Source organism: Nothoprocta perdicaria, unplaced genomic scaffold, assembly GCF_003342845.1.
Source record: "Nothoprocta perdicaria isolate Ctin4 unplaced genomic scaffold, notPer1 scaffold_83, whole genome shotgun sequence".
Classification (NCBI taxonomy): Eukaryota; Metazoa; Chordata; class Aves; order Tinamiformes; family Tinamidae; genus Nothoprocta; species Nothoprocta perdicaria.
The window spans coordinates 65,271-90,733 of record NW_020456121.1 but is presented as its reverse complement, the minus strand read 5'-3'; the positions used below and the strand labels follow the sequence as shown (position 1 = coordinate 90,733).

General features: G+C 35.2%; 1 protein-coding gene across 2 annotated transcripts in view; it reads left to right on the top strand.

Annotated features, from left to right (window-relative positions):
- The window catches only part of ZNF804A (zinc finger protein 804A), a 122,783-nt gene that overhangs the window by 77,090 nt on the left and 20,230 nt on the right, over positions 1-25,463 (top strand). For both annotated transcript variants that reach the window (XR_003251395.1, XM_026052106.1), the window contains exon 2: positions 14,616-14,759. Coding sequence is in view for 1 of the 2 variants with exons in the window: in XM_026052106.1 (XP_025907891.1) it covers positions 14,616-14,759 (144 nt within the window). In the remaining variant the exon portion in view is untranslated. The remainder of the gene's footprint in view (positions 1-14,615; positions 14,760-25,463) is intronic.

The following is a 25,463-nucleotide window of genomic DNA, read 5'->3' as shown; positions in this document are numbered from 1 at the left end:
CTTTTTTTCATTTTATGCGATGAACTGTTTTTATATCTGCATTATCTGATTTTACAGAGGCTTTAACGTGGTCTTTTTGTGTTTACATGAGTCTGCTTGAGTTTGTAGCCTTTCCTTTGATTTTTGACCACCGATGTCACTGTTCTGTTCCCATTAAGTCAGTATATTCAGCAGTAGATTAGGAACTATTCCCTTGTCACTGGAAAAGTTAAGTACAGTAGTACAGCTTTGCCTTCTGATGCMTTTGTGCTATAGTATAGCCAGCGAACTGTGCATTAGTGCACAACAAGCTGCAGCAAATATTCTGACATTAACAAATGCACATGTTTGGTTCCAAAAATCCCCACCAAAGCTCTGCTTTTGGAGTCAGTGTGGGATGAGTGAAAATCATTAGTGTGAATAAGTACAAAAAAATGCGTATAGTCTTATATATAATTTAAAAATAATATGTAAAAATTATAATCACTGTAGAATCATGCTATTTAAATATGAAGTGATGCAGTTTTAAGCTCATAGATCTTTAGAGAAAAAAACAAACATTAAAATCTAAAATTTCATAGTTCCATATGTATTGGGATATATAATCACATTTTTTTTTAAATGTTGTTAATGTTCCAGAGCTAAGGCTATTTATTTCTCTGTAAATGTTTCAGAACCAAGTGACTGATGCCTTTCTATTCCGCCTCCCCTCAGTGTTTGGGAATATCTGCAAAGACTTCCTCCTGGTTCAATCCATAACAAAGCACTACTGTATTTCAACAAACAGAGAAAACAACACACACTTTGCAGTTTAAGAATGTTATTGGATTGGCAACAGAAAGTGCCATGTTTTGTTGGATGGCAAATATTTTTCACTAAGCCTTTTTTCAGGAAAATTACCATGTGGGCCCTCCTTCCTGAAATTTGAGAATGTGTTGTGGTGTATGTTTGAAATGTGTTTTATGATTTCAAAAGATTTGTGGAAATCTTTCAAAAGACTTTTTGGGAAAAAGAGGGAAAAAAATAAGCAATTTATTATGRTCATTCTTGCTTCTTATTCTTCATSACCTTATGATTTATGTTYCTCCTTGGAAACAGTGGTAAGACAAACTCTACTGAGCAATGATAAATGTGAGTCAAAGAATCAGTTTGGAGTCAGTCAGTAAGGAGAGTGCTTGAACTTCTTGTTGTATTGTTTTTATTCTTAGACTTTTATCCTTGAGAGATGCCAGCCTATCCCAGACAACAGGGTCTTGTTGGCCTTCTAGTCAGCAAGGAGCATTTGCATCACTGGACATGGACTGCSGACTTGACCTGTCCTGGGTCACGTCTTTGAGCTTGGAAGTACCCACGGGATAACTTGTTTTACTCCCTGACATCAATAGAAACTTCTGTTCTTTTCACTGATGTGGCTAGTTTTGGTGTCCTGTCGTACGTGGTGATGGTGCAAAAAGTGTAAGATAACACACTTTTACTTAGCTCTACAGCCTGATTATAATCTCGTAATTATAATCAGTATAAAACTCACAGATTTGGGATGCAGAAGAAACTATATACAAAATAATGAGCAAACAGGTCTAGCATTCTCAAGGGAAGACTCTAAATAAAAGCAGAACACACTCATTCTTTTCTGTGTGCTTTCTGAGGACAGAAGCTGTCATTCTGAATCTGCCTTCTTCTGAGTATTTTGCCCTATTGTTTTATGGGTTCTTTGTTTAAGGGAAGATTGATAACCGATGTAGAACTCATTAGACTCCCATATCAAAGTTAAAGGATGTTGTGTTTATTTTAGTTTTAATCTGTTTTCGATTAGAATGACCTTTTCTTGGCTTCATATTAAAATTTTGAAAAATTTATGTTTTCCTCCAGGTTGCATGTATTGATTATTGTTTGCTGTGTAGTTGTCTGGTATTTGCTCACAATTGAAAGTACAGTAGGCAAGAAAATCATTTTTAAAGCCTAATCTAACACCCTTTGGCATCTTTATTTTGCTGCATAGGGTATTAAMCTGTGTAATTATAGAGGTATAAATAGAGGCATTGTGCTTTTTAAAGAACTAAAATAAAATTAATATCAGCAGAGCTGGTATTAAAATGCCTTGAAAGTTTGGGGGTAATCTGCCTCACATATATTCCATCCAGTACAGGAGTGAAGTCAGTRAAATGAGGCCAATGCCATCGCTTTGGTTACTGTAAAAAAAAGTGTGATTTTTGATCACGATTGTGACTGCACAAACTCCAACCAAGAACCAGTTTGGTTCTAGTTTTGAATGTTAAAAGTAACAAGTTTCTCTTCTAGACCCATTTTTTCTTTTTTTCTTTTTTTTTTTTTTTTTCATTAAATATTACATAAGACTCAAGAAACCAAATCTTAGAAAGATGAGAAGGAAACCATCAGGATTATCAAGAGTTCCATAGATTGCAGAGGGTGACAGAAGATGTCAGCATTGATTTTCTGCCCCATTCCTGTTTGACCTTTTGAATTCTAGGTGGTGTTCTGAAGAGGGTTTACCTTGTAACAAATTAAAGATATCACTGAACAATTGCTGACTCATATTATAAGAACTGATTGAGCTTGTGCTTGGCTTGTAGTACAGGTATATTGTACAATGATACTGCCATTAGTTGATTTAATGTGATTTCATACATAAAACTGAAAAGCCGTTTATAAAAATAAGATTATATTACTTACGAGAAATGCAGTTGCTGCTAATTTACAACTCATATAACCTTAAGCTTTGGTTTGTAAAATTCTTGATAGACAAACAGATCAAAATATAGTGAAATTCTTGATAAAACAACATTTAAAATGAAATGAGCCATTAAAACACATATAAAGCCTTTAAAGGTTCACCAGCACTGTTGTCTATGAAAGTGGGAAGGGGGGGGGAAAAAAAAAAAGTGCTTTATCTTCATTTAACATCTTCTGGCAGCATCTGAAAGCAAAACTTTAATATAAGCATTTGCTACCAAGTAACTTTCCACCCTGTTCTTCAGAAGCAAATTGGTAGTCTGAAGTAGTTAAAAAAACTCATCATCATGAAGTATTTTAGCAGATGATGGAATCCATTTTGGACAAATGGTTATYCCTACATGTGCAGAATATATATTATCCTGCAATGACAAAACAATTTCTGGTAGTCTTTAGCTCAAGCTCTTCAGCTCAACCTTTCAGAAACATCACTTAGTTATTCTGTGATATACCTGTGCTAAATTAGCATATTTTAAAATATCATAGGAATAGTGATCTAAAATAACTGAAGACTGAATATTAGGGGAAGAAGGAAACATTAGAAATAGGACCACACTTTACTGACCACAAGTTAGTGTTTCTGCTACTGTTCTGCTTTTTTCTGTAGCATTTGGACAGTAAAGACAATGAACTGCTTTCTGGTAAGTTCATAATTAGAACTGTAGGGATTTTAGACATTAGCTGAAGATTGTCCAGTATGCTGACATTTTTTTTTCCTAATGCTGGCTTTATCTAATTTCGCTGTTTTTTGTGGGTCATATACCTAGAGATTTGTAAGATTGATATCAGGGCATGGCCCTGATCTGCCAAATCCATTTCTATTCCCACAGGAAATTCATCAGCAGAGTAGATCATTTTTAGCTACAAATAGCAGATTTTAAGGCTGGTTTCCTATCTGAGGTTGATGCTGCTAAGTTATAAATTTCTAAATATAAACACACGTGTGTGTATGTGAAATAGAAAATCCATTTCAATCTAATAGAGAAGCAAATATCTCTAAATTTTATGACCAAAGAGGATAGAGTGATGAATACCATGAAGGAGCAGAAGACCGTAGCATGAGCATATTTTTCATAAATGTTAGAGAATCCACTCTTGAAACAAAAGTACAATGAAAATGAAACTTCCTGGGTGCAGTTGCTGGCTTTATTCTCTGTTTTACTAATGATGAGAGTTAAGTCCTAGATCCAAAGACCTTCAAAGTTTGGGACAGTTTATGTATATATTGAAAGAGAGAAAGAGAGATTTTGTCATTTCTGTTTGTGTCTGCTCATTGCTACTTCAGGATCAGTATAGTAAGTACTCCTAACTAATCTCTATCTAGATGCTATTTTTCTGAGCCACCTCATTAGCATTAGTAGAATCATTTTCTTTTCTGTAAATAGCTGTGTTACTGTGATATTGCTCTTAGCTGTAGGTAAACTGCAGTCCTGCAGATCTGACTCCTGTATCAGCAATATTACAAATACTCTGTCTTCTTAACAAAACTGTTTCTGTCATTAGCAGGTTCAGAAATGCTAATTTCCCATACATTTMACAGATTCTTCATGCTGAAAAAAGCATGTTGTGCATCAAGTAGTTTCCATGGTGCTGAGAATTTTTCTTCTGTTTATTTCTTCTTGGCAGCTGCAGTTCTTTTCAACTAAAAAGGGAAACTTCTGGTTGGGCAGGAATGGCTTAAGGCTAACCAAGAACTGAGTAATCCAAGACTATGAAGACTTTGAAAAAAGTGTGTGAAAATTCTGTTTTTCTTACTGCTGAATGCCTTAAGCTGAGCATTAATGCTAGAATCTCCTCAGTGTACATTCTGTATCTAGCTTGTTGTGCTATTATTTACCTCTCTCTTCCAGTCTTTTGTTCATGCTTTCATTTTTTTTTTTTTTTTTTTTTTTTTTTYTGGTGAGTGGCTTACAACCCTGGGAAACTCCTTCTTCACAAAGGTTAAGTAGTAAAGACTTATAAATCTATAGTTTTATGGAAACCTGAAATTGCAATGAAGACCAAAGTTTGAGAGACTGTTTATTGGTTTTTGGTTCTCACACTAATCTTTTTTTTTTTTTTTTTTTTTTTTTTTTTGACCTTATACTTATGCCCCTAGCTTTGATCCCATATTGATAGACTTTCTTTGCCTGTTCCTTCACTTGCTCTGCATATCATGAGACCACTCTATTTCTTTCTGGCATGAAGAAGTTGCCTATCACTCAAAGAGATACGTGAACTGATTCAGTTTTTAATTAAATGCACATGTATTTCCCCTGAAGAAGTATTTTTCACCTGAGTCAGCTTGCTGATMTAATTGCAAACAGCTGAGCTGGAGAATGAACAACTGGGAATCCATGAGCTTTGCTGTTGAAGGGGAGATATGGAGAACCTTACTTTTAACTTTTCTCTGTCTTTTATTTTCTGTTGATAGTTCTAATACAATGGGACCTCTAGGCACTTCTCAAGTAGAAATGATTAGTAATTAAGGTATGTGGAATATTTTCTGCAAAGCTGTTTCAAAGTTGTTTGCAGTTTAAATTTATTGCTATTTTCTTTTTTTTTTTCTCCCAGAAAAACTGGATACTGCTATATTAGCACTGCTCACATGAACTTTTTGTTTTAGTATCTCCCTCTCTCTCTGATACTTGCTTTGAGCACTACAAGTTTGTGACAGACTGAAAAAAATACTTTGGCTAGATCTCAGTCTGCTGTCTTGCCATTAACTTTTGTGCATCTTTATTGTAAACTTATTTAACAATTCTTTTTCTTAAACTGACAATGACAGTTTATGACATTTTTTAAGAATGTCATACTTTCTCAAAGTATGACATTCTTTACAGTTTTTCTTAACTTTAGGTATTTTTGACAACCCTTATGTGCAAAGTAGGACAGAAAATGGAAAAAAATGGAGAAGTGTGACTAAGGACCAGTCTAAATGCATTGTCCATGCTAACCTGTGGATTGAAGTACAATTTTGGGTAAAGTCTTGAATGTTCTGTGGATTAAGCTCTTTTTTTGTGTGTGTCTGTTTAAATGCTATTCTTGTTTATTGACAATGCAGATTTGTCSATATCTCAGTGTTACTCACATAGAACTTTAGGCAGTAAAGCAGTACAGGCTGCTGCCATGCTCCTGAAACCTTTTTTAATAGTCTCCTTGAAAATGTTATTGGTGACAATAGCCAGTCCTTCTTACAAGTTTTATGTTTGCGCTCTTGTGTTACATATAATTGTGTGTCAGAAATATCGTTTTTGCCATCCCTGTTCCAGTGATAACTATCACTGACCACTTGCCTGGATAGACAGCAAAGAGAGAGAGACAGCTTTGCCTGCCTCTTGAGCATCTGATGCTCTCAACTTCAGATCCTCTTGGTCCACAGAGGGTCATGGCTCATGGCTCTTTGTTCTCTCCCCTTTCTCCAAGGCAAGAGTGAAGTGCATCCAGTCTACATCAATCTCCCCTCTCTCTCTCTCTCTCTCTCTCTCTCTCTCTCTCTCTCTCTGTCCAGAAAATGCAGTTAAAAACAGTGTGCTTCCAGGCTTTTATGCACTAAAGAGTCTTAAGTGGTGTCTTTATAAAGCTTCTGCTGTCTATTCTGTTGTAGTTATTGGGTATCAGCTCTTCAGCTTTATGACCCAAGATCTTCAAAACTCAAGTTTTGATTCATATAAAGTTGCTGTTCTCATGAGTTGTATCTATTATGTAACTTCTAATCCTTACTTATATAAGTAAGGACCACAGCAACGATAATGTTTTCTCTGCCCTTCATTTCTCACAAAACTRAAATATGAGAAACTAATTTAAAATTATTGGACAAAAGATATTTGCCATGGGTTGAGATAAGTAAGGCCAACACAGTCTTCCCTCAGAAAATCCCCTTCCATGACTCATGTAGTGTGTTTTGACACTGTATTTAGAGTTGTTTCATCAGCAGCTGGACTTTACCTAGAGTCCTTCAGAAGTTCACAATCTTGTTGCATTTTGAACGGAGCAAAGACCAAGTCCATCTCTCCTTGAAGACAACATATCTCAATTTAAGAATGCAATAGATCTGTTGTAATGTAGGTTAAGTCAGGATTCCAACAGGCCTCTTTTCCTGATTTGGCAGTTTGCAAATGTTTGTTGTCTCTGAAATGCTTCTTTAAAAATAGTCCATGCATTTGCAAACTGATTGTTTGTATTTGCTTTATGGTCTTACTGTATCTTTTCAGTCTGACTGACCATCTCCTGATTACACTTATGCAGAATATGTTGAATCAACCTAAAATTAGAAAGTGGATGTTTACTCTAAAAGCTGCAGTTCTTTGAGTTTCATTGCCATGCCTTCTGTGATCAGCATCATTCCCTGCTCTCCAACGCCCACGTTTTCCACTGCTAAGAAAGCTGACAGTCGGTTGATCCCACTTCCTCTGGCTGTGTGGAAAAGAGGGAAACTGGGTGACTGGGAGTGTATGCACATGAGCAGTGAAATGTGTTTGCCTGGAATTGCTTGAGGAATCATAGTTTCTGTAAAGAAAAGCCACAACAGCAGGCACTTGCAGTAGAAATAAAAACCCAATGGGCATTTGCAGTAGAGAAAGAGAATATCAGGAAGCTACTATTTTTCCATACTTTCTAATGTCCTTGAACTAAGAAAATATGTCATGCGTATCCATGGACAAAATTGAAATGGTACTTTTCATATTCTGAAAGAACAAAATTCCAGGCTGTCTGGCATCAGCAACCTCTATTTTTGTCATTGTAATTCTGTGGTTTTGTTTCTTTTTTATTATTATTATTTTAAGGATTCTTTCTCTATAGGAAATACACCCTAGCTAGAATAAGAAATCTTGTACCTTTTCTATAGGCTTTTCTGTAGTGGAGAGRCAACACTGCAGAAGAAGAGATTTTTGGGTGATGGAGGAAAAAATATATATTATTTAAAGGTGAAAAAAGGAATAATCCTTGTCTGATCAGATGTAGTCTTTTTCTTTATAATGGTACTTAGACATTAGGAAAATAAATATGTGGTGCATCCTAGTGCAACCTGGTGCAAAGCATAAGTTCATACATATTGGAATTTGGTCATCTGAAGGAATTGAATAGTCAAATTCTTAGAGTTTTTCTTTGTTGATTTGTTTTATTGTGAAACAACTCCTAATGTTTAAAGTACACTGGTACTCCTCTATGTGATGACTTTTAAAAACCAGAAATCTGTGGGGGATTTGTTRCTTTCCAGAGGGATGAGTATTTCTTATCTTCTTAGTTCTTCTCTTTCTTATCTTACTTCTAGGGCAGCAACGTACAGTCCTGTGTATGAGTGTGTTAGACCTGCCCAGCTATCTTTTCAATGGTATCTTTTCAATGACTTGACGTTTAAGTGCTTATGGCACATAACTTCAAAACATATAAAGTAAGGCTAGTAATAATGGGTCCCTGAAGCTATAAAAAGATAGTAAATTTGCATGAAAAAGTTTAATGGTCTGGAAAACCAAAGCAAAATGGAATCTGTAAAAGGGTCTGTAGAGAAAACGCAGTGAGCCTTCTGTCGGGATTTCTGTGAGCTTTTACTTCAATAAGCATCGTTTGAAGCTCCGTGCTACTTTGTTCGTAACAAACACGTGGACTCTGGAAGCTTGGGAGACATATTTAATTTAAAAYGTGGGTTTGAGACCTTCTCAGCAGGACAGATATACAGTGTAATGATCATGTTTTGGAGTCRCTGATTGATATTTAAGAAACAAAGTTCTCTATTTAATGCTGAATGCTTTGCAATTTTAAGTAGTCATCGAGAAATAATGTTCTTGGGAGGAATGAAATGGAAAAGATCYTTAATTGCATTAGAAAGATGATTATAGATCCTTTTGCCTTAACATTGCAAATAAATAAATATRCATAGAAATAGAGAAGAACAATATTATAGAAAAATGTTTGCTTGAATCCTTGTCAGTGAGTAAGTAGCTATGAAAAAAAGGATATTTATATATGGGAATTAAACCCTAGAAATCAACCCCAAGATTTTTTTTAAACCAAAGRTCTATTCTAATTAAGATAGAGGAGATAAATATTAGATTAATATTCACCTGTGTATTTTGTAATAATGATGAAAATTCAGTGAAAAAATGTGGTGTTGTATGGATTTTTCTGCCCTGTTTTAATACTAGTATGCAAGCAAAAATTTGAAAAGATCTCTCATTTTAAGTGCCTGCTCTGACTATAAATAGTTTTTAGAGAACTAAAATAGAAGTCGTTCTAGATACATGTACAAGTTACTTTTACCTGAAGAGCTTTTTTTTGGCCATTAAAAGTAATTGAGTCCCAGTTAAAAGTAATTACATATTTAAAACTGCTTTAAATAAGTTAATGAGACAAATCCGATAAGCTTCCTTTGAATTTAATTCAATCTTAACATTGCAGGGTAATCTTCTATGTTGTTTGATTTCTACCAAGTCCACCTTCGTCCCAGTTGACATCCATCTCACCCCATTAAGTTCAGATAAGGCGCACRGAGTGCAGAATTCAGCAATTTAAGTGTACTAGGTACTGTTAGATGTTGGTTGTTTCAAAAAGTCAGAACAGTATTAGACAACAGACAGCTCTAACTAGGATCAGTTTTAATATTTCCTTTTCATTTCACTGTTTTCCTAATAGTGGATGTACTTAAAAGTGATGCCCTGTCTATGTGTTTATTAGGAAGCTGAGAGTTTTATAAATATTTACACCTCTTCAATAGTGTTTTCAAGCATACTTATTAGCTCCTTTGTATATACTAATTATTCTTCGATTAGGATGAGTTAATTTTCTCCAGGTACTTTTGAAGAAAAAAATGAAGTTTAGGGAGATTTTTTTTCAGCCCTGATGTTCAATTGACATAGGGATCTTTAAGGTGCAACTTCYTGGGGGTCCCGTAATTATCTATTATTGAACAGTAGAGCAGTGAAATAGTAGGGAGAGGACTAGTGGGAACTTCTTCCTTTACCAAGAAGTAGAATGAAAGAAGRGTTCAAGAAATAAAGGAAATACCAGCTGATGTTTCTGACCTCTTGATTTCTAGGTTGTTATCATATCTCACAGGCAAGTTTGGAGTAAGGTAACCAAAGGATCTGACAATATTACTGGTATTGCTTTTCTCAAACRGTCTCCTTTTAAACTTGGGTATGAAACTGAAATTCGTTATACACTGTATGGAAATGAATTTGTTTAAATTGATGAGTAATTTGATCAGTGTACTGCCTTTTGCTTTGACCTCACTGTCTTAGTAACAACAAGAACCTTGTAAATAATTAGATTTGGTGTTGCAGAGCATTAATATTATTAATATATTTTTTGAAAAATATTTATTTCTTCAAGTGCATTGAGAGATGATATATAGATTCCTTATAGGAGAAAAAAGTGTTGTGTGAGGACATTTTTAAAATTACATATACGTAGTAATTCGAAGATAGAGGACAGAGCCAATAATAATAAACTCTATATTTTATTCAGTGGAATCTGCTTCTTTGTACTGTCTTTAAATACTGTCTTTAAATAGCATTTCTAGATAATTGACGATTGGGATGTCTACTCTTAATTTGTGTCTGTTTCTTTTTTCCTGTATTTTTTCTCTCTCTTTTTTTTTTGTTTTTGTTTGTTGGCTTGTTTTTGGTAACAATTTTTAAGCAGCAGTTTTTAATAAAATGAAGAGAATTAGCTGGTAGTTTTTGACGACAATATGATTTTGATTTTTGGGGGGAGTCTTGGAAGAGAAAAAAATATATACATATTTTTGTGTGCAATGAGGTTATGCAGAAACATCTGTCAGATCTAAAGCRGCCAAATCAAGAGGAGAAGACCAGAGTAGCCTAATCGTCCCAAGTGATAATTAAGTGATAATTATACCATTAAATTATCACAAATTAGAAGGGGATTGTTTCTTAAAATATTCTGTATTTAAGTATTTTACTTTGCAGTAATGCATGCCTGCCCCTTTTAAGCCTACAGTAAATGCAAAATAATTTTCTCCTCTAATAAAAGGAGCTCACATTGATTGTGGAGCAATGTTCACACGGGCAGTTGCCATGGAGTAGATGATACAGTGGAAATTCCTATTCTATTATTTTTTCTTTTTAATCTTTGTGCAGAAAAAGGAAGAAGTATGAGCCTGAAGTGCACTCCATAAAAATACCCACTAGACKGAAGGATCAAGCTAACTTTCCAGAGTTATCTATGTGAAGTGGTAAATGCTTCAGTAGTTTTCCTGCCTTCTACTTCCTCCTTTCATATGAGGTGATCAGAAAGTTTAGTCTAGTTAAAGTAAGACTTAAGTGACTTAAAGATCTGGGAGTGGAGGAGATGGATTTAGGGAAATAAAGCCAGCTGATGGATGTGATCACTTAGTAGAGATCTTTCGTATAAATTATGAGAGAGAGCGATACAGTGAATTATAGCTATGGGCCTTCAGACAGTAGGCCTTTCGGGAAAGAAAATGATGAAACTAAGTCACAGTTACTTCTCAATTTTATAATTCAAATTTCTTTTTAAACTTCCACTATGGTTTGGAAATTATTTGATGAAATTAAGATGAAGCTTGGTCTGATTTCACCATTGTAAGTGAATTTTGGCTACAGCTTTGCTCCGGGAATATTCTCGCRTGAGTCCTGGGATTACTGACAGTAATGCATTGCCTAGTACTATCAAGGTCCAGTGACTGTGATTTCTTACATTCAGTTTTTGGGCAGCTGTCTCTGATCAGAATGCATAGAGGTAACAGAATCTCTTCTTCCAAGCTAGTGCTGCTCTTCAAAATCAATAGAAATAATTTAATAGACAGTGAATCAGCAGCCTGTATTCTCATATTTCCATTCSCTATCCAACCTTGAAATCTGACTTTCCTCAGTGCCCAATACCATCCAGCAATGGTAACTTATTTTTAAWTCTTGCGCAGCCTGGAGAATACCACAGCTGTAGAAAATCTCTAGAATTCTGCATTAAGTATTTATTAAGCCCCAGAGAGGTATAAGTTACACAAAAATAGATCTGTCAATAGATTTGGGAGTTCTTTTTCAGTAGTGGCTTTGATGTAACTGAGGAGTGGATGAGGGTGTTGTTTGCATGTCTGAAGTAAAACTGTCTGAAGCCTGACCTTTAAAAAATAAAAATAAAAATAAAAAAAGGCAGATGAGTCAGTATCATTTTCCAGCAAATTAAGTTTCATCTGCATTAGAGAATAACATGAAGAAACTACCTTTTTAAATTTCAACAGTTGTTTAAAGCACCAGTAATGCAAACGTTTTTGAAAAGATACTTTTACTAGGAATTACTGGTTGGAAAATATACACTATTGCAGATAGATATAAGCCCACAAMTAATAGTTAATGTTTTGGGTTTTTTTTTCCCCATGTTTAGATCACAAAAAGGGTATATCAACACGTAGGTTAATTGATGGCCATGGCTCCTACTGCAGAAACTGATGAACATAACTTTGGAGTGTTCATATGCATCCTATTAAAGATGCATCATCTGCCAGTGCTTTTAAAGAGGGTCCTGCATTCTCCCTTCCTGTGTATCATGCTTTGTTCGTGCACACAATTTCACAAGTCAAATTAAGATTAGTAATTGGATAACAAAATTGCCCTGCCAGCAAAATATTATGCAGCAGTGAATGATGTAGGTGGTAAAGCAGTTCTATAAAAATGTTGGCTTAGTGCTTGGTGGTGGTTGAGGAAAAAAAAAATGTGCTGTGCTAACCATTATTACAAAAAAGTATAGGGAAAGAAATAGAGAACAATAATAGTACTGTATGGCACAATCATATAGCTTTTTGTAATGTTTTTTTTTTCAGATAGCCAGGTTATGATACAAAAAGTTTTGGAGTCTGTAAAAGAACAAGCAAAGATAATGAATACTTTCCATATGAGGAATGACAAGGAGGGAATAGGTGCATTCCTTGTYCCTCCCCCCTTGTGCATGTTCAAACTCCATTATTATATTCTGCATCTTTATTTGAATCTATTTGAAATGTATCTGGTAGCATTTTTTATGTTGTCCCTGAAATGTAATATTATAAAATAAAATTAGTCTGCTACCCCTGAACCCTGCTAGAGGGATTTTAGTAGTAGAATCCCCACTGACAGATCATGGTGCTCTTGAAACTGCTACTTAAACTTACATGAGTAAGGCCTGAAAAATTTTCCTGCAGTGTACAATTTTCCTACAATCCTACAATGATATATTTTTAAATTTTTATATAAAGAAATAGTGTCAAACAGACCACTTGTTTCATAATGTCAGATTTGCCCTTGCCCTTCACAAATGGTTTATGTTCTGGAGCTCTGATAATCCCCTTATTCCACAAATTCTTATTTTTCTTTCAAAAAAAGCAAAATTAGATGTCATCTGTTTGGGGACTACAAGTATTACTTCTAAGCTGTATCAGGGGAGTGTATTAGGTATTTCACTGCATGAGGACCTTAATAACTGAAGTGAGTGAGCACTGCACTTTATTAATAGTTACTATGCACAACTARGAGCAGAGTTTCCAGGACAGATTTCCAGATACCATAAATATAGTTCAAAATGTGATATATTTCTGTCTCTTGAAATAATATGCTGACTTATGTTTTTATATGAAACAAATTTTATGAAACATCATATACAAATGTGTAATGTTTGAATTCCTCACCTTGGATTCAAAATAGAATTCTGAAGTGGTTTTTGCTATTCTTTTCATAGTTCTTCCTGCAGTATTAATGAACAAAGTTGTATGAGGGAATACCTCTGGATATGAATCAACAGTATTTGCTAGCCCTCTAATTGCATTGAATTATATTTAAAGTAGCAGTTGAAATATGCCTGTGGATATGGCTATTATTTCTGTTTTTCTTTTTTTAAATAAACATCATTCTTAAAAAGACATACAAACAACAAAAAAATAAATTTTCCATTTTTAACTCCTGAAATATACTTGAAAGTATGCAAGTAAACAAACTTTAAAATTTGCTAGCACAGAGGCTTTTTTTTTTCCAAAATTAACTTATAATTTATGATATTGTATTTTCGTATTTTATCTTAGTCTAATTGAACAAGGAAGAGGGGAGGAATAGACAGGAATTACAGTCAATTTTAGAGAGGTCTAAATGAATCTTTTCTCTTTGAAATAAATAGTAACAAATAAATACACTCCTTTGTGTATATTTTATTAAACAATATTTGCAGCAATTGGCCTTTTAGGGTGCAATTCTGTCTCAGACTTCTCAATARCAGGGCTTATTTCTGAACACTGACTATAACATGGCATTTATTTAGGAAAGTATTTAGCRAGGTATTGCTTATATGTATACTAGGTAATAGCAAAAGTTGTAATATCTTTGCTCATGTAAACAGAGATATGTGTATTTCCTTCTAGTATTGGATATCAAATGCCAAAAGTACTGAAAGCATTCATGAAATCTCAGCTRTGGAAATGTTCATCATTTTTCATCTTTGACATAGCAGAATTTTTAAAATTTGTCTTTTATTAATCACCGTAATTAATTGCAAAAATATGATAGCTAAATTGTTGGAGTTTGTATCTTTGCGCTCAGTTTGCTTAGGTGTGTTACCTACYGAGTCTTTTGAGCAAAGGCTCTTTGATGGTAATTTACTTGGATATAACCTTCCGTGTGATAAATATTTGTATTTGGACAGAACCTGAGGAAATCCTTCTGTAAGTGCAGCCTCAGACAGAGCCCCTGAGGGAGGCTGTCAACTGTACAGCAAATTGAAGTGTGCAAATCATGAACCTCTCAGAATAAACAGTAAATATGTGCAGTGTAACACCGCAAATATGTGAAGGCCTTTAGTTATGGGGGTGTGTAAATGTTTACAAATATGATTAACTGCAGAGCACAAAATCCATTCCCAGCATCAGAGAGAAAACTAAAATGACTTTTTCACCCCCCCTGCAGGATTATGCTGAAAAGAAAAACACGATAGCAAAAGCTCTGGAAGATCTTAAAGCCAACTTCTACTGTGAACTCTGTGACAAGCAGTACTATAAACACCAGGAGTTTGACAATCACATTAACTCATATGATCATGCCCACAAACAGGTAAGATGAATTACTACTTAAACATTCCGGACAGAATATTGAAATATGATCTGGTGCCCATATCCTTCAAGTTGGTTTGGATGTCACAGGTGTCAGTTCTGCCTGAATTCCAGCCTCTGGATATCAAAATAGGTGGATTTTCAGAAACAAATCTCGAATGAGGATTTTTATAGCCCAGAATTCTAAGATGAAAAGAATGGAATTAGATGAAAAGAATTAGAAGCACTCTAAGGGAAATAAGAACAGTTTAATTGTAAGGAGAAACAAAAAAAAATGATGAAATGATGCAAAATGTAAATGCAAAAATCAATTTAACTTTGCATATAACTGCATGTATATTTAACAGATTACTGGGAAGCATTTGTTGCCACAGATGTAGGAAAATTGGACATACTCATGAGTAAACTTTATTTTGATACAGATAGAATTCTGGAATAGATTAMAATTTTACTTATATGTACTGATGTTTAACAAAAGAATGAAGTTTTTTAACAGTATGATATTTGTAAACTTTAGAACCCTGCTCTACATTTTCAATACCACTACTCCCCCAAATTCTACATCCTACTATTATGTTGTACGTAGAATTTCGACACGAGAAAAAAGTCAATGTGATTATCTTGCAAAACAATAGCTCCAGTGCCATGTCCTGGGGCTGGAATGGTCACAACTAAATAATTCAGAGGAAAATATAACATATCTTGACTCCCACAAAGATCATTGTAATGATGAAATTATACAGGAAGTTTACTTAGTTCACATGGCTGATGATATTTTGATCTTTTTTGATGATCTTTTTGATGTTTTTTTTAATCTGGCCAAATAAAATGGAGATGTAGCTACTAGTAATATGGTAGTGATTTGAGATTGATTGCTTTTCATTCTCATTGAATATCCCATTACCCTGTAGTTCCATTTAGAGTGAAAGCAGATGAGCTTCTACACACACATTTTGCATCTATATTGTATAAGGGAATGATTGGCTTTTCTTTCCTTCAGTACTTCCCTCTGAAACACTTCCCTTTATCTATCTTTCTCTCTCTTCCTGATATATTTATTTAGYCCATGATTTACTCTGTCGGTTTTACATTTTGTTGAGACCTGCAGAAATGTGGATCTCATTAACAATAACARTCTTTTAGAAACTGGAGGAAAGATATATCAGATGAGAAATTAATAGGCATTGTCTTTGTGTTCTGTAGGTATATATGAGTTTCAAATATTTTTAGTTAAAATACAACCAGAACTGGTTCATCATAGTATGCTTTATGTCATAGGTACCAACATCTAGCTGATGGATATGAGCAAAATAGAAGTGATGGACAGAATTTTCCACACTTGAACTAGGGCTATTTCTTTTTGTTAGCTCTAGCCCTAGATGTTTTCACAGATGTGGTTCTAGAGTAGATGAAACATTAACCTGCTTTTTTGACAGTTCCCGTGTGTTTCTATAATTCTATTTTTTTTTTTTTCAAATATTGATAAGAAATGGGTTTTGAAACTAAGGTCACCTATGTGACTGAACAGGGACTTGCATTTGGCAACTTGTGTAACTGCCCTTGCTTTCAGTGGCTTTAGAAAGAGGATGCTGGACACTACACCAGCATAGCAGCAGCATAGCAGATTCTGCCCCTCCCTTTTGTGGAGGGGTTTGTGTATTTTTGATCAAACATATTGGAGTCTTTCTTACTCTTCCTCTTTAAGTCAACCAAAAAGCTAATGTAAATAGTAAATTGGACAAAAGTTTTCAGTTTAACTCCATCTCTAGAACAAATTGTATGGATGCTACTGACAAATGAGACAACGTATTCCTGTGTTTCAACTATATTACAACTGATTTTTGTTTTAATTATCCCATCAATTCAAAGCTTACCATCAGAGAAAATTTCCAGAATTAAAATCTAAAATTTTGTAATTATTTTCCTCCTTTGAATGGGGAGCTTACTGGACAGCCAGGGATTGGTTGTGTTTTGATTTATTCTGTCATATAGCTTCTGAACATCTACTTTGACATAGTATGCGGTTCTTCTGACTGTCCCAGAAGGAACCTATAGGGCAATTTGTTTTATTTAATCTTTTATTTGTGTGGGTGGCTTTTTTTTTTTTTTTTTTTTTTTTTTGCGCTAAGGCCTAGAGGTGTTCAGACCGATTTTTCATGTTGTCGCCTGCCTCCATTAATGTGTTTCTAGTTTTGTTTAGGATGGTTTAGAGAGTAATATTTGTAGCATTTATGAAATATTGGTGAAAAAGTAATTTGAAAGCAGTCAGTGATAATGGAAAAAAATCTTTTGTCTGCTGTGAGAACACAGGAAAAAGACCAAAACAAAATATAATGAAGTGATTAAAAAAAAAAAATCAAGTGTTCTTAGCCTATTTCAGAACAGATAAAATTGTTGCTAAGATCCAACTGATGGTGTAGGTTATTTAGGTTCTGGAAGCACATGAGAAACTGACTGATGTGCTGGATGTACACAAGAGGGGAAAAAAATACATGTGCCTGTGTTCCTAGAAATGCTGAAGTTTGATAAATGTGGCTGAGCATTAAGTCTAAAGCTCCGACTGACCTTCATCTCRCAGTGTTTCAGAGCCAGTGAATTATGTTGCCTTGTCACTGCAGAAGGCCGGATGACACAGATCTCCTCCATCAGTCATTGCTCAAGTCATTCCTGTTGTTATAAGAATTAAGTGGCTTTATTCTTGAATTTGAAAGTCTTTCTCTCCATCACAGCACTTGTGATTAATCACCTAGTGGCAGAGCACTACACCCAAGCTTGATGTTATTTGCTCTCCCAGGAGTGCTCTTTCAAATCAAAACAAACAAAAAAAGAAGCTGTGGTGAAAAATAAAATGAATAGCCTTAATGTATTTTCATCTGGATATACAGATACAACAAACTGAGTAAATTATAAGTATGAAACTTTCCCCACAGCATCAGAAGTCATTTTTGTAATTTTGTAAACTGTCTCCCTGGATGAAAGTCATGTTCCTATTTAAAAAATGTATTTAAAAATGTATGGAAGTACTGAAGCCTGGATTGCATAGAAAGACTATAGTACATATCCTCTTTCATTCCAATCACRGATTTCTCCTGTCTATTATTTTTATCCTCTCTCTATCTGTTTTTATTATTTGCACATTTTTGGAGATTATAGTCAAATTGGTTAGAGAAGATTTTATGTAGCTAATCAGAAATCAGAACTTGAATGTCTTTAAACATTCAAATAAATATTTCATGGAATATGGGAAGAGAAGAAGAAATGTGGATATGGAAAGGTATGATTGGGCACAGTAATAGTAAAATCATGATTTTACTAGTTTTCTACCTCCTGTTTAGCTTGTAAGGTGAGAGCAGTACAGCAGGTAGCATATTTTTTTGGACACCAGAATTCTTAGCAAAGAAAGTTGTTTTGATTTGATGCCTCTGCAATTCAAAAAAAAAAAAAAAATCCTTACAGTTTTCCTAATAGCTTTTAAAAATCTCCTTGTATATTTATTCTGCTTTAAAAATTCTTTTTCTACGTGGCACTGTATCTTCTTTCTTCTGCCAGTTCTTGCTAACAAAATATCCTGGTTTCATTAGAGCAAATTTGAAAAACTTGCCAGGTGCACTACCTTCCCTTAGCAGCAACTTGAAACAGAATTTATAACCCTGCAGGTGTATAACCTTTTTATCAATATGTTAAGAATGCTGATGCAATTGCTGTAGCCCTCTTCAGTGCTATAGAATTCTCTTGCCTGGTCAGATAGAAAAGATGTGTGTCTGTGTGTGTATGTTCAAAACCTTGACCATTCCTGTTTGAAAGAATGACTTAGTTTTCCAACTATCAAATTCCAGAGTACAGACTATAGTGTCTGGGGGACATATGGAGTTGCCAGTGGAAGCAGTGTTCTGTTGAAACTTAATCTTTTTACACCTCACTGCTTTTTCTGTTCTATAACTTCAAAAGACACAAAATAATCACAGAAATAGGAATTTTTCCTCAGCCTGGCAATGTCTGTTTACTGCAAAATCAATTGAGAAGAGTGGAAAAAAGCCAACTTCACAGTGTTGTATTGGGACAGACTCTGCATGACGTGTTCTGCAAGGAATCTGCCCGTCTTGAGTGGACCAGTTGAGGACACTGCATTATAAGCATTATCTGCTCATAATGAATCTTCCATTGCCCTTCTAGCTTCAGACATAGCCCCAGACTTTGTACATATTTGAAGGGAAATGTGTCACATAGTTGGAGAATTACAAAGGCAGCTTTGCCCTTGGTGGTTCAGTGTCTATGTTGTATTAAAAACAGAATTTAAATAGATAAGAACATGTACTATAGCAACTCCGTCACCAACCTGTAAATCCAGCTATTCACATGGGTTAATAGGAGATGCTTAACTGATAAAAGAAGAGTGAAGGAGATCACAAAGAACCAAACTCATTCTGCATGGAATGCAGAACAAGACCATGTTGTTCGTGACGTATGTTGTGCTTTAACTGAGCTCTACTTTGAACTCAGCTACTTATGTTGTCTGGAGTGAGAGGAAAGGCTGGAGGTCAGCAGTTGTGACAATTGCCCCTCTGCTTTGTTGCACGTCACCACACAGTGAGCCCTACCAGGGGGGATTGCTTAGGATGGCAGAACAGACAGGAGATCTGTACTGAGAATTCATGGCCATCAAAATCTCTGAAAGTGATTATATAAATCACGTCTAAGCAACATGGGCTGATCTCAGTCCAAATTGTCTTTGGTGATGGAAGGGGCAAAGCTGAACCTCCACAGGAAGAATGGGACAAACAAGCAAGCAAGCAAGCAAACGAGTTGTAGTGACAGGTATTTCTTCTCTTCATTTGAAAAAAAAAAAAAATCTTGGTGGACATTGTTGGGTGCTACTTGTAGAAGACAGGCTTGGGAAGCACTTTCAGCATTAGTTTTTCCATTTCTTATGAGTGAAAATATTTTTTGCAATACCTCTCAGTATATTTTCTCTTTTTGTACTTAAATGACTGCTTTCCACATCACACAGCGCATGGTTCTTGCAGTTAAATTTTCAGGAATGGAGAAATTTACTATTCTTTCCCCTACCTCACTTTATGTCTTAGTGTCAGAAGAAAGCAGCATTTTTTATGTACTTATGCATACATAATCTTAACTTTCCTGCATGTTAAGAAGRCATGAACTAGGATTTAAAAATTACGATTTAAATTCAATCTTGTGTAATTCTTTCTTGCTGTTAGTATAAATTTCACAGAGTGGAACTTGATGTCTTTTCATATGTTCAGGTTTTTTTTCCTCCAAAAAAATATGGACATCTTTTTCCAAATGCACACTGCACTATCGCTATATTCTATTTTTTCCTATGAATATTGCATTATTTAATGGTCATTTGTGATTTTTTTTAAGTAAAATGCAAGTAAGTTTAATTTTAAGTACTTATACGGACAGCAGCACTAATAAGGGTCATCACCAGGCCTGTTAATTATAATTCTTCATAAGAGCAGCTGGTAGAGGAATATTGGARAGGAACAGAATATTGTAATAGCATTTTGTGCTTCCTCCTTCAACTCCATTTAAAAGAAAATAACCTGTTCTTGTTGCTCCCAAGAGAAAAGCCAAATTACCAGCCTAACAGGAATGTACTGGGCTATGAAAAGGGAGAGAAAGAGGAATTAGGATCTCTATTGAAATTTAAGAATGTGTCCGAGGCATAAAGACAGAATTTCCAAGTGAGAGTTTATTTTTAGTTGATAGACTATCAGCCACGGTTATTTTGCTATTGACCTTGCTTACCTTAGATAGTTGTTTTGTTGTAAATGAAGCTGAAGCTCTACCTCTGCCTGCTGGGAGCCTGGGGGAATGCAGCACTTGAACACCACCTTTGATGGCAAACTAAGGCATAAGGCCTCCTGGGAGACAACAGAAATTCATGCGTTTCATGTCTGAAAAATTATTTAAGTGGCAGCCTTTAAAACTCTAGTGCTCATCTGCCATCTATCAGTGACAGGTGGGATGTGGGGATACTTCTGGCGTGCTCTCTGTGAAGTGCTGCTAAAGTGCAAGCATGTAATTAATGAGAAGTAGAAAGTTTCAGGAAAAAATATGAGATAACCTGCCTTTATATTAGCACACAAACACGTTAAAAAGTGTTTTGCTGATCTCTAATAATAATGTGTCTGCACTGATATGCTGTAAATGGTAGCCTTTATTCTGCATTACAGAAAATATTTTAAAATTAAACAGTTAATCTATTTTAATTTAATTGCAGAGAAAGTTTATATTATGTTTTCCAAGTCAAAGATAAAATTATGATTTATTTTCTTTTTAGTACTTATTTTACCTATAAACTTAATTCCCCAAATTGACTTATTGATTAGCATCACTCTCATAGAGTATTTACACTCTCTTTAGTTCATAAGGTGTAATAATAATTTAAATTAGGGTATTCTTGAGTAAATTATAAATATTGCAAAATGCGATTTTGTTACTAGCTAACATTGTGTTTCCCCATTGTCACAGAAGCCATATAACATATTTCYTCTTTTATAATTATAACTAACTGGAAAGATACTGCATAACATTTTCTTTCTTACAATGTAGAAAATTCTGTTCTATGATCATATCTGATTATCTAATTAACTTTTTTTTCTGAAGTGTGTTTTAAGAATCAACATAATTACACTAGGAGAGTATTGCCAACCCCACTAGTAGTCTGCAAATGTAATATTAACCCTATACACTTGCATTTTGAATTCTACAAGGAGCATTTTCTTTAATGGAAAAGCACACTTAGTCAATTGCAAACCCTCTCTGAGTTTAGAAATTTGATATTTATGTTCAGTTCTTTATTTTTCCTGAATTGAATTATTGCAGCCTTCTCTGTTCTGACCTTTCCAATCTTCAGCTCAGCTTTATAATCTGCTAGATCACTAGTTCAATACTTCTGTCCAAACAAAATACACGTTCAGCTTAGCCACCCGCTGAGGTGGTTTCACTGCCCCGGGTGAGCTGGCATTCATATTTTTGTGCAGATCAGGCGTGCACTTTTGAATATTGTGATAGTCCCCACTTGCCGTGCTTCAGCTTTCATCACACATATAGAGTGTGTGCTTTGGTGTCTTAGCACTGCTTGACACATTGAAACAAATTGAATACATTTTCTATAACTTTCAGAAATTCCAAATGCAGTTCCATTGCTGCCTTGAAAATAATCAAGTTGAATATTAGTCTTCTTTCAGCTGTGTAAATAATGAATAATATCAAAAGCACTTTATTACTTCCATTGTTTTGAGTTGTCAGTGATCATAGAGAAAAAAATTATTTAAGTTTTCTCTGATGAAAGAGAAACTAATATGTTGCTAGTAATATATGAAATTCTGGCCTCTCTAAATGAATCATTTTTGTGAAAGCAACACTATTTGATTTGCTAAAACAATTAAGTGGTGTATGTTCATGGCTAACATTCCATATTTATTGCTGCAAAAGCTTCCTTATAGTTTAATGTATGCTAGCATTAAAAAAAAAAAAAGCTTTTCTCAGGAGCTCTGCTGGAATTATTATTTGTGCTATATGTACATGGTGCTTTATACATGAGACTTCACTAGGAAGATCGGAGCCACCTATTCAGTGCAGGGAACAGCAAGTTGTATGGTAGTCACTGTGTTCTTTGCTGACCCATGCAAAATCAAAGATTCATTCATTTCAGGAAAGACCTGTTCTTATTAAAGCTGTGATTGTGACCTGTTGATGGAACATGCTGTTACAATCAGTTTTGCCTTTTCTGAGAAGGGGGAGCATAAACAAAACCTATGCAAGTGACACTTCAGTTTCCAGTTGTTGATGGTCYCTAGTGGGTCTGTGCAGTGTGAGCAGTAGGACACTGGAACCAAGACATCGTGCTCTGTGCAGCCGGTATTTAACTTGTAGTAAATATATGGAAAGGTTGTTTGCCTAGATCAGATGCCTGTAGCTGTAGTTTATTTAAGCAGACTACTGCAATTCTAGCAATTACTGTTATAATTGCAGTTCAGTGGCAGCCTATACAGGGACATCTTCAGGTTCCTAACATACTCTAGGAAAGTTCAGCAAAGTCTAAACTCTGAATTATTACTTTTTGTTTACTTTCTGTTTTCTTTTGTTTGTTTTACATTTGTAGTCTGTGCAGTCTTGGAAAAACTTTAGCTGGAGAGTCCTTTTTGTGACATGGGGGTGTGAGCTTATGAGGTTAGTTTTTATTCATATATGTATTTAATTAACACTACAAATACTGCTGTGATGCAAAGGTCTGAGTGACATACTGAGTTAAACTTTCCCCACCTTCATGAAGCAAATGAATGAAATGAAAGTCCCTTAAGTGAGGACTATGTGGGCATTTCAAGGGACAGATTAAATAAGCAGAGATGGAGTTTGTCTTGTACTCTGGCAAACAGAAAATAGCCCTAGTTTGAGACTTTCAGAGTCAGTGGAAGGGAAAACTAGAAGTGCACATCTCCTTTGTCTTGTTTGTGTTCTGTATTCAGCCTAATCCTTTCCTTAATTTCAAGGATACCATACGCCATTATTCCAGCATTATTCCCAGTTTCCCACTGTGCTCTCACCTGTGCTTTCTTCATGACAAACATCCTTATGGCAAACCTGAATTATTCTGCAAAGAACCTTGCAATCTCTTCTGAAGACACGGTGTGTGAGAGTAGTGATTCAGCACCAAACAGTTGAAAATGTTGATGTCTTTTGGTTAAATGAGATTTTTAAAGACATTCAATCAGCAAAAGGCAGTATAAAACTACAGCCAGTATTTCTGAGTGTGCATGTGTCTTGCAGGCATCCTTTTCATTCCTTGAATTGTATGTTACAGCAGCACAGTGCATCTTCTCTTAAACCAGAACTGACAGAAGCCCCTGGCAATACTGTAATATAAATAATAAATAATATTAATTCAAGTTCATTCATGATTAATGCAGTTACTTTTACAAAGTCCAGTTTCCCTGGTACAACTAACTGCTGCCATCTTGATATTTTAATGCTACCAACATTTCACACAAGAAGTTAGATCTACATATGTAAGCCACCTTCCTCTTTTTAGTACTGGGAATCAGTGAAATATAAGAAATCTGTTAAAGTCTACTAAGTGATAAACTCCACCTTCTGGACCACCCCTTCTGTATTTTTGTGTAGCTGTTAAATGCCTGTTTGCTCTGGCATCTCTGTATTCACATCTGGTACAGGATCTCATTGTGTTTTATCATTTATAACTACACAGAAATAGATCTGTCTACAAACCGCTTGTGATCAAAGCTAGGAACAAAGCCCGAGACTTGCGGCAGGAGCCTGGCAGGGAAGGGATGCACTCGTGCCAGAGGCTAAAGGTTCAAAGATCAGTTCTTCCCCCCGCTGTCCCGGTGCTTGTGCCTCTCCTCCTGTAACTGTCGTGCCTCTCCTGACCTGCAAGACAAGCAGCTCCTTTGCAAAAAGATAAAACAGCTAAAGGAAGCAGTAACATGATAGTTATCTAGTTATCAAACACATCCTTTGTTGTGTCTACTCTGTTTTGCTAAGCAGCCATTAAACTAACAGAAATGGTCTCTTTTCTGTTATATTTTGWGAGACGGAGACTGCTGCCACCTCTCCTTCTGTTTCCTGTTCTTTCTACAGTCCCACTTTTCTGCCCCAGCAGGAACCTTTTCTTCTGCCATCTCAAGACCTTTTGCTTTGTTTGGCTGCTGATRTAACACATGCTACTGATGTGGATTATTTCATTTTCTGCCCTCATTCTTATCCGTGATTGTAGGCTTAGCTATATGCTCTGTATGCTAAGGAATTAGTAGTGAATTTTCCTGACACCAGCCTACTGTATAAGGTTATTAAAGTTGTGCATAGTATAATGAGAAATATGTTAAAAAATACCATCTTAAATTAATTACTGTTTTCTTTCTGTGAACATTATATGTGTCTGAATAAGAACGTGTTTGGCTCTGAATGGCTGCTTTGTCTAAAATGGTTGTAATGGGTTCATTGAGTGCTGTGAGTTTGCTCTGCCAGGTGAAAGCTCCRTTCTGAGTTACTCCTTGGTGACTAACGTTATTAATATGATAAAGTTCAGATGACCAGATCTAATATAGCTGAGTTCAACTGTGAGATGGAAGAGCAAAGACAGCTTGTCAAGGACAAGCAATAACCAAGAAAAAGGCAGGCTTCAGAGAGTATTTACAGAGAGATTTTGTTGTTRTTGATATGCTTTGTAGTGTCAGGTCTGAAGCAAATGTGCATCTATGACATTCCAAAATTCCTAAACTGTTTTTAGGATCTCTTAGTTTTATGCAAAAAATAATTCCCTGGACTTCAGAGTGAGCAGTGGCATGCCAAGCAGAAATCTCAAGTTCATAGTATCTGGAGGGAAGAATTTGCAATTGTGAAACCTGAACAGTCTTAAAATTATAGTTAAAAATAACCTAATTTATGATGGTGAGGTGAGGGGTATTTAAAATATGGTGGATAACATTGTAAATGAGAAATAGTCTTTTCCAAGTTATATCTTTGACTCAGCAGCTATTGGATTTTCTTTTCATAATAGCCTGTWGTAACACAATACTGCTCTAGCATTTCTAGTATTCTACTTTAACTCTGTACACCTGTCTGGCTATGAACAAAAGGAAGATAAAATACCAAATGACTCATTCCTCTGTCTGATTAACGAGAAGATCAACAGGGCAAAAATAATGGCAAGTCA